Source organism: Frankliniella occidentalis, unplaced genomic scaffold, assembly GCF_000697945.3.
Source record: "Frankliniella occidentalis isolate FOCC.00 unplaced genomic scaffold, Focc_3.1 Scaffold103, whole genome shotgun sequence".
Taxonomy (NCBI): domain Eukaryota; kingdom Metazoa; phylum Arthropoda; class Insecta; order Thysanoptera; family Thripidae; genus Frankliniella; species Frankliniella occidentalis.
This window is the reverse complement of record NW_026267232.1, coordinates 719,746-729,082: the sequence shown is the minus strand read 5'-3', so window position 1 is coordinate 729,082 and position 9,337 is coordinate 719,746. Positions and strand designations below refer to the sequence as shown.

Here is a 9,337-nt window from a genome sequence, read left to right as displayed (position 1 = left end):
GGGGGGGTACTTTTAAAGTTTTCCCGGCCCGTTAGGACCGCGTCCATCGGAGGTCTGCATCGGTCGATCCACCAGCACCAGTCCCGTGTGAACACACGAAAAGTGAAAAGCAGCATGTGCGAGTGAGATAGAGCTAAATTAAATGGCCGGCTCCAGCATCTCACTCGCACCTGTCGCTCCCGGACGCTCTCGAGGCTGGTGGTGGACCGACCGATGCGGCAGACCTCTACGGCGTCCACGCCGGCCGTCAATGCCGACACATTCATCTGCGTTGCCTCATGGCGCCTCGATTAACGGGCGCCGCGCGATGCTGCTCTGCACTTTATGGCGCTCACACGAGGACGCCGCCGGGACGCCGCCGGGACGCCGTCGGGACGCCGCCGTTGGGTCGGGGCGCACGCCATGCCGCGCCGCCGCGGCACACAATCGCACAATGCGACCGGCCCCGCCCGGCCCTTCCACATATGACGATCTGACGTCACGTGTCGCCTCCTCCGTCTCCCTCGAGCTCGAGGACGGCGACGGGGACGGATGGGCGATAAAAAGAGATGTCGTATTCCCCCCCCCCCCCGGGCCGTCGTATAACGCGCGCTTGTCCTCTGTCCTCTTGCAGTGCTGGGCAGCGAGTTCTGCTCCGGGTACAGCGACGCCCTGGGCCGCTGGAACGCCGGCTTCTACTGCCCGCCGCGCGAGGACGCCAGCGACGCCCTGTTCTGCTGCGGCGGCGCCACCTACAAGTACTGCTGCACGCAGCGGGAGCACGCCACCGGCGAGGACCTCGGCAAGTAAGGACGCGCCAACGGAACGTGCTGCTCCGTGAATTATTGCGTTATTTTGGTCGTGTTCTGGTGTCGCCTGACGGTTGGTCGCCCTGCTGCTCTCTTGCAGCTTGCCGCTGATCCTCGGCGCCGCCCTGGGCGCCACGGCCGCCCTCGCCATCATCATCCTGGTGTCGTGCTGCTGCTGCTCGTGTTGCGCGCTCTACAAGTCCAGGAACTCGCCCAAGCAGGCCAACAATGGTGAGTGCGGTGCTCCACAGAACAGGCCCCGCGTCACCTTGAGGGCCAGGAGGAGATGGGAATGGGCTCTTAAGCAAAAGTGGGCGCTCCTGTATGATAAGCAAGGCCACGGACTTGGTGATGCACTCTAATAGTCCGGCCGACATGTCCATTGCATTGGGGGCATGGCGAGGCTAGCCAGCTCGTTTCGCACAGAGCGTGACAACAGCGAATGGGCTGGGGGAAAGGGAGGGGGGGGAGGGGGCAATCGCCTCCGCGGACAACACAGAATGAGATCTGGGCAAGGGGAGTGGGAGTGCAGCTGCGCAGCGCGTCGGGACGTCCGGCGTCGCAGCTACCGTCCGCCCCGCCCCGCCCACCGCCCGGCGCGCAGAGTATCGGCGCCGGTCGCGTTGTGGAGTCTCTCCGGTGCTAAAAGGGTAGCGACGCCGACGCTCTGCGCGGGCGTCGTGGAGTATGGTATGACCCTGTCCCTGTCCGCAGGCCCCGTGTACCGCATGCAGACCTCGTCCACGGCGAGCGGCGTCGCCAACATGTACTCGTTCTCCAACCAGAACAGCCTGGCCACCACCCCCATCGACACGGCCGCCTCGCAGATCATGGTGGAGCTGGAGCCCGGCACCGGCTCTCGCACGGGCACCATGGGCCGCGGCAACACCTTCAGCGCGAGCGGCGCGCGCACCCTGCAGCGCAACGGCAGTGCGTAACCCTGTCCAGTGTCCTTTTGACTAAAGAAACAGTGTATGAGGAAGTTGCCCGATAAGAGGAACAAGAAGAAGGTGGCATTGAGGAGGTGGCGTGGCGTAGCGCCGTCCCTAAACAAAGCAGAAGATGATAGCGACAGTCTAGCAGAGGTTAGGATGCGTGTCGTTAGATTTCAAACAGTTTAGAACGGGGCTACGCATCTAGCTCTTTGGTACCACCTATACCAAAGTTTATTACGACAGTTGAGTCATTATCACTGCGTTAAAATAGTACCAATGAAATATGTCCGTACACTAACCTAAACAACGACACCGAGACGGTTTAGAGGATTGTATAAACTTACCTTTCCGAAGCCAAACTTTGCAGAAGCACTTTTTGACTCAAGATGGTTACGCCGGTCTAGTATGGACCCAATTTTTCTTTAAAGATTCTACGAAACTAGATTCATTATCACACATCCACTTCCGACAAAACACAGTATGGTCGCCGGCGTTACGATTTGTTTCGGGACGACCCTACGCCACGCCACCTCCTCAGTGCTACCTTCTTTTTGTTCCTCTTATCGGGCAACTTCTTCATTTCGGCTAACGACAAGAAGAATAGCCGGCAGAATATCAACGTTCCCGATTGGTCGAGAGCTACGAGAGGGGCGACCAATCAGGAACCTGCTTCATTTTCTACCAGCTATTCTTCTTCCTCCGTTACTCGAAATACACTATAGGCGCGGTGATGTTTAAAAGTGGTGCCTGGTTATGTCGCATTTCAGGCCACGACCCGCCGCCGCCGTACGACGCGGGCAAGTCGCACCACACGCTGCCGCACCAGAGGCACCACCACAACCCGCACCACCCGCACCACCAGCAGGCTCAGCAGGCGCAGCAGCAGCAGTACCACCCCGGCGACAGCCCTCCGCAGTCGCGCCAGCACTTCACCCTGCCGCGCTCGCACGGCGGCAGCGCGCAGGCGGCGGCCCAGCAGGCGGCCCAGCAGGCGGCTCAGCAGGCGGCGGCGCAGGGCGCCCGCAGGTGAGGGGTGGGGCCGAGTCCCGCGGAGACACCGTCACAAGTCAGCTTGTATCAAAATTAGCTGAAAAATATACCAGGTGGCTGAAGAACCCGAGGGGGCAATAACTCTGGGAATCACGCACGAGTACACGCACCGGCCCGGGAATCAGCGGGCATCAATGAGAATCACGACGGAAACCAACGGAAATCAATGAGAATCACGACGCGAATAAATGGGAATCAACGGGAAACATGGATTCCGGGAATCATGTGTACACTTGAATTTGGAGTTATTGCCCCCTCGGAAGAACCTCATGAACTTTCAAAGGTATACCGCACGCAGGCTTCGTTTGGTTTGCCTATTCTCCGTGACCGTGGCGCCTTTCCAGCCGCCCGCAGGCATATGAAGTTTAACCAAAAAAGTACAAAGAGTTTTCAGGCACTTTGCGCTTCGTAGTAATGCCGATATGATAATAATTTATGTAATCGGCAGGGACAATTTATTTTGATCTCATTTACTGTTTTCGTGTGCCTAACACTCCTGGTTCTGCCCGCAGCCCCATCAGCACGTTCCCGCAAGGAGGCCAGGGCAGCACCTTCGGCCCGCACCCCACGGCCACTCTGTCCCGGGTGCCGCGGGCCGCCCCCGCCCACCACGCCGTCCCCGTGCCCGTTGTGAGGCCGCCGCCCGGACCGCTGCCCCCGGGCCCCCTGCCCCCCGGGGGCCCCACCAGCCCCACGCAGCTGCGCAGCCCCGTGGACTCGCCGCACCGCGGATTCCAAACGCACACTCGTGAGTGCCAACAAACGAACAACAATAATAGTTCATTTACAATTTTATTGTTTACTTATTTTGGTTTTAATGGTCATAATGTTCCTTCAGTGAGGCACCCGCCGCCTAATACGGTGCCCATCAACTCCGGGGGCTACGGCATGACTCACAGCACGAGCAGCACGTTCCAGCCGTGCCCGCCGCCATCGCAGCAGCAGATGCAGCAGATGCACCAGCAGCAGATTCACCAGCAGCAGATGCAGTACCACCAGCAGCAGCTAGCCCAGGGCCTGCCTCCGCCACCAAACATTCCTGCGCCGGTCCCTATGGGGCCCCCCGGGCAGCTGATGGGACCCCCAGGCCAGCAGATGGGGCCTCCAGGCCAACCAATGGGGCCCCCAGGCCCAGGCCAGCAGATGGGACCACCCGGCCAGCCAATGGGGCCCCCAGGCCAACCGATGGGCCCTCCCGGCCCGCAGATGGGCCCTCCTGGCCCGCAGATGGGACTAGCGCCCCCAGGAGGAGGTCCTCCGAAGGGTGGGCCGATGGGCGTGCCGGGTGGCCCCACCATGGCGACCACCAACGGCGGCGCCGTGCCCGTGAACCCCAGCGAGTTATCACCCAGCGACACGCTCTATCGCTCAACCAAGTTTTGAGACCGTTGTCGCACGCCACGCCCCGCCGCACCCCGCCCCACCGCGCCCCGCCCCGCCTCGTCAGTCCCAAAGGGTGGGGTGGAGATAACGGGCTGGGCGGGGCGGCCGAGCTGCTCACTGCTCACCCTCGTGTCGTAAGGCGTCGGCAGACAATAGGCGGCTAACGCACTATACACCGCGAGAGCTGCGGACACCATAACTCTGAAACACAGCCTACATTTCCCAGAAAAAGAAAGCAAGTAGTTCCGCATTCATATCGGCCTAATTCCCAAAATCTTATTGATTGCGGGAAAAATGATATAATGTGTGAAGTTGTTTATATTGTATATAATTGATGTAAAGGTATTCGGAGAATGGGAAATCCGTCTGATTCTTTTAGTCTCTTCGTCATATTTTATGTGTACGGTATTCGTTGTAGTTGATTTACTGTTTAAGAATTTCTTTAGCGATACTTCGGCCTCAGCCTTAGTTGAGCAAGTGACACACCGCCTGATTAACCATTACAAGTAGCCGATCCTGGTTCCAGAGTCGCTCGAACATATCGTTCGTCGCTCAGGCCTGATCTTTAGAGTAAACTTAATTAAATTCAATAAATTGGTGATATTGATGCTAAGTCGACTTAAATTTAATTATGAGTAAGTTTTTAATATATTGTCAATTTTTTACCCTCTTGTTCTCAAAAGTCTGATGCACAAATCTCTTTTGATTCATGTAATTTCTTCTTGAAATAGTTATTTGTAGACAAAACTACAACCAAAATTTAGAGGCTCAGTGGTTTGACGAATAAGAAATTTTACAGACTGCTGATCAAATTGTAAGATTGTTCAGTCGCCAAAGTTATCAATTTTCCCGTTCCTCATCTCTTAGCTCAATTTTCGGTGTGGAAAGTCTTATGACTTAAGGCACACAGTGCACAAGGAGACTGATTTTATTTCCTCACTACTACTACTATCAAAAATCTAATTTCGAATTTTTTGTTCGGTGCTTAATTATTCATGTCTATGTGAAGGGTTTTTGGTCGAGTTCACACAGTACCGATCAGAGGAAGCGCTCAATAAGAATTGTAAATTAAGTAGGATTTTCAACGGTCTCGATTTTGATTGATCGACCAGCATGTATGTCGGGTTGTGTGAAATGTAGCTTGAGTTAACACGTTGAATGTGGTTCGCCCCATGCCCATGCCCCTCCCATTCATTGTGGCTGTGCTGTTATTTCAGCCCAACGTCCGTCTAGACCAGTTTGCTCGCTTTCTCCCAATCGCAGCCAACACGAAGATTTCGAACGACCTCGACTTCTGTTGCATTCCCGAGTGCAGAGAAGGCAAGGGCCAGGGCCTTGCCTTTCGCCCTTGCTTCACCCCACTTGCTTGACTTGCTTGGGTGTCGCGCTCAATTGTCTCGGATCAAGTCGTGTTCTCCGTCTTTTGTCACCGCTGCATTTAACGTGTTACTATTTCCATGTTTTTGTCATACTGTTTTTGGCGAGAATATGTTTAAGTCTAATTTGTTATTAACGTAAAAACTCATGTTTAATCACGAGTGAGGTACTTAGCTTTATTTTTCGTTTTGATCGAGCAGTGCTCGCTTGCCGGCTAGGTAACCAAAGAAAAGTAGTCGAATGAGCCCGAATCAAACATGCGTCTGTGAGGTTCGGGCGTCGGTTGAGATACCAATAGTTTTTTGAGCTCTTTAGATAAATTGTGTATTCGTAGATTAAGGACGAATGGGCGACTTGGCAGCCGCCAGATGTTGTCATTTTCTTAGTTACATGAAAAGATCGAATTATACTTAAGCAGAGGTGAAATAATGGGGACCAAAGACGTGTACCTTTGGTATTGTGCTCTCATCAGCCCTACAGAAGGACGATGACTGCAAAAAAACATCAACAAAAGCTGCACAGAAAAGCAGGGCTATCGCGGTCCACTGCTGCCGGCCCACCCGATGGACCTCAGCCCCCACCCCAGCCGGCTAGCTCGGGTTGGTTTGGTCTGCGGCCGAGGTTCGGCCTCCTTCGTACCCTCCCCCTTTTGTCTCGTTGACAGCAAAGGCGGACTGTGGAGGATTAGCCCTGCCGGGGGATTTGCCTACTCACTGAGGCAAAATGCCTAAAAACTGCCCGTGCGGCCTCACAGTTCCTGGCCAGTCCGGCCCTTGTCGACGGGGTAGAGGGAGGAGGAGAGGTGGCGGGACAAGTGGGTCGGACTCTGACTGGCTCGACTAAGGGATCTCCCAGAAAGCACGTCCTTCATTCGCCGTTACCCGCCTGCAAAGTTCAGACTCGGCAAGCTCTCACGGCGCCTGATAGGTAGGCAACATCTTGCCTGCAGTGCATGCGTGAACTGCGGGGTGGCCTACCCGGAGTCTCGCAGGCGTCTAGCTCCCGTAATTTGCCTTACAATAACAGACGTACTTTCTGGACGATCCGTTACCGAAGCTAGCTGCTATGAGAAGCTCGCAGTGAACCGTCATAGCCCTGGGGAAGAAAGCAAGTTTCCGTGCACTGTTTCTTAAAGATTGAAGAGGCGTCTTAAAATCGTTAGAGGGTTCAACATCACTGCTCTCTAGTCACCTTGTTGCCTTCCCTAGTCATTATTTGTAATGTGTAAGATAAACTGTAAATAAATCGTATATTTACGGAATCTTTCTAATGAGAGCTTGAGAAATGATTTTGCTCCGCTGGTCGGTGATAGTCCTTAGAACGGACAAAAAGTTCAGTTGACATTACATGACGTATAGAGATGTGACTGTTACGGACTGTGACCCAAAGATATTAAAACATTCAGCATTTCAATGTTTTCAAGTTTACCATTCTGGTCTCTGTTCCTTTATATCAGAAGCGTTCTTAGCCATGTAGACTCTACTCTATTGTGTGCTTAAACAATTATAACAATCTCATCTTCGGATCTTGTACTGTGTAGTCTAAGGGTGTACTGATTTTTTCAATGGATTTAATTGTACTTTTCGCATTATTTATTTATGATTGATTAAGTCAGCTCCAATTCTTTTAATGTAGGGATGTGTATGATGAATATCAAGTATTAAATTAATCTGAGTAGCCAAATAGCCCTCTTCATTTCATGCGTACAAACACTTAATGAACCATTTATCACAGTTTAATGTGTTCCAATAAAAAAAGAAAACTAATACATGATAAGGAGAAGCATTTCATTTATATACATGGTGTATCCCTACATTATCACAGAGAATAAAATTAATTTTGCAAGTACGGTAACGTAGAATGAGCGCTCCCCGTAGAAGAGGGAGGGGGTGAAGGCACATTGCAAAGGGCAAAGCTCTTTTCTCTCTTATCAGCAACGTACAATATGACATGGTATATGATAGGAAAGGCGCGGGGCAGAAGCTGCAGCTGCAGCTGGCCCTAGACGTGTTCTATATGAATATGCAGCTAAGTTTCGATTTAGATCCCAAAGAAGTCTACGGGCGAAAAAGTTTAAAGGTATCAAAAAATGAACAACATTGGTTCCCTGGTGAGCAAATTTTACCGATCCTAACTTGAAAGGCACCTATAGAAAATGTTAACGTAGCCTACACAGATTTGATATGTTGTTTGACAATAATACAACAATGTGAGTGTATTATAATTCATCAATCTTTCCCAGTCGACTCAAGGTAATAAGGGGTAAATGGGCAACAACAAGGTGTGTCACAAAATATTTTTACAGGCCAGCGCGTCGTCTGGGTTTCTGGTCCACCGCCCAGACATCAGAACAGTAAAGTCATAATGATGTCAAGATGACATCATTGTCGTCAAAAGATGACTTGTGGGACACAATAACGCCCTTTCCGACACCATTAAAACTTTCTTGCTCGCGTTGCTGCGCATACATCTAAATCAGGCGTTTTATCTCGATAAGCAGCTTAAATTACAAGTTTGCGCAGCTCAGCGGGGCCCAGGCCGCCTTCACCTGACCGCCCCAGCGGGGGGCACCTGCTGCAGGAACAGTCGGACGTTGCCCTGCAGCGGTGGCAGAGGGGGCAGCTGGACGTGGTGGTGCTGTTGGGAGCGGGAAGACATCGACGGCGTCCTCGACAGCGCCCTGGCGTGAGCCAGCGGGTCGAGGTAGGGTCCGAGCGGGCCCAGCGGGTGGTGGAAGGGAAGCGGGGGCGAGTCGGGGCTCAGCGACAGGTCGTCGGGAAGCTGCTGGATGGGCACCCTGGGTGGCGGGACCGCGCGCGGACTCCGCGGCGTCGACGGCGGCCTCGGTGGCACCTCGTCCTGGGCGGCAGACTGCACGGACTGCGCCAGGTCGCACGAGCACTGCTTGACGCGGCGCAGCGATGATATGTCGCTCTCGCCGCCCCAGGAAGACCTCAGGGGGGACGTCTCACTCCTGCACGCAAACATGAGCGATAAGAGATAACAATAATTTTAAAACTTTGTCGGATTTTTTTTTCGTTCTAACAGCATCAATAATTAAATACGTCCGTTTTGTACAAAAACTATTTGTTTGTTACGTATACCCACCACCACTCGAAGGGCTCGCCCTCCTCTCGCTCGGTGCGCGCGGGCCGGTACCCGGGCGGCTTGGGCGGGGGGTCGGTGAAGCGGCAGTAGGCCGCCACCACCAGGCAGATGAGGACCAGCACCACGGAGATCATGCCGACGAGCAGCGGGCAGTCGTAGGTGGCCGGGATGGTCTCCACCACCTCGGCGTCCATGTCGGCGATCGGCGGCAGGTCCAGGGTCCAGGGGTCGCGGTGGCGCGAGCGCACCGTGTTGGGGTCCGGCTCGCAGCGCGCGCGCAGCGGCGAGTACTGCCTGCCGACGCTGCACTCGCACAAGTAGTCCGACAGCGAGCACACCATCCCTGCACGAGGAAAAGCAGAGGCTGTGGTGCACCCTCGCCACGCTCCTCGCGGTGTCCAAGTCCAGCTCGATGATCACTCGCGGTCGTGGAGTCCGGGGAGGGGGAGGGTTAAGTCGGTCGAGTCCACTCCGTGTGAGCGCCAAAGCCACGTTAGTGACCGCCCCCCCCCCTCTCCCCTGTCCCCCCGGGTGGTACCTTGTGCGTACCTCATTACGGAGTGCGGAGTGCGACACAGCACCCCTCCCCTCCTCCACCCCGGGGCAGGTTCCTGAGCGGCGCCGCTTCCTCCTACCCCCCTCCCTGCTGCGAATGCCCGGGCGCTACGCGGTAAATACCTCCGCGAGACAGCATCT

The 9,337-nt window shown here is 54.4% G+C and overlaps 2 protein-coding genes across 2 annotated transcripts in view; one reads left to right on the top strand and one right to left on the bottom strand.

The window, feature by feature from the left end:
• The window catches only part of LOC113209403 (basic salivary proline-rich protein 1-like), a 26,008-nt gene extending 18,792 nt beyond the window's left edge, over positions 1–7,216 (top strand). Inside the window, exons 2-7 of the mRNA XM_052269820.1 lie at positions 614–785; positions 889–1,019; positions 1,503–1,718; positions 2,491–2,749; positions 3,286–3,521; positions 3,612–7,216. Coding sequence (XP_052125780.1) covers positions 614–785; positions 889–1,019; positions 1,503–1,718; positions 2,491–2,749; positions 3,286–3,521; positions 3,612–4,156 — 1,559 coding nt within the window. The 3' untranslated portion in view covers positions 4,157–7,216. The remainder of the gene's footprint in view (positions 1–613; positions 786–888; positions 1,020–1,502; positions 1,719–2,490; positions 2,750–3,285; positions 3,522–3,611) is intronic.
• A 36-nt stretch (positions 7,217–7,252) lies between these two features.
• LOC113209404 (uncharacterized) overlaps positions 7,253–9,337 on the bottom strand; it is a 63,956-nt gene continuing 61,871 nt past the window's right edge. The window contains exons 3-4 of the mRNA XM_026426891.2: positions 8,642–8,984; positions 7,253–8,507 (exon numbers count right to left, since the gene is read on the bottom strand). Of these exons, the coding sequence (XP_026282676.2) occupies positions 8,078–8,507; positions 8,642–8,984 (773 nt within the window). The 3' untranslated portion in view covers positions 7,253–8,077. The remainder of the gene's footprint in view (positions 8,508–8,641; positions 8,985–9,337) is intronic.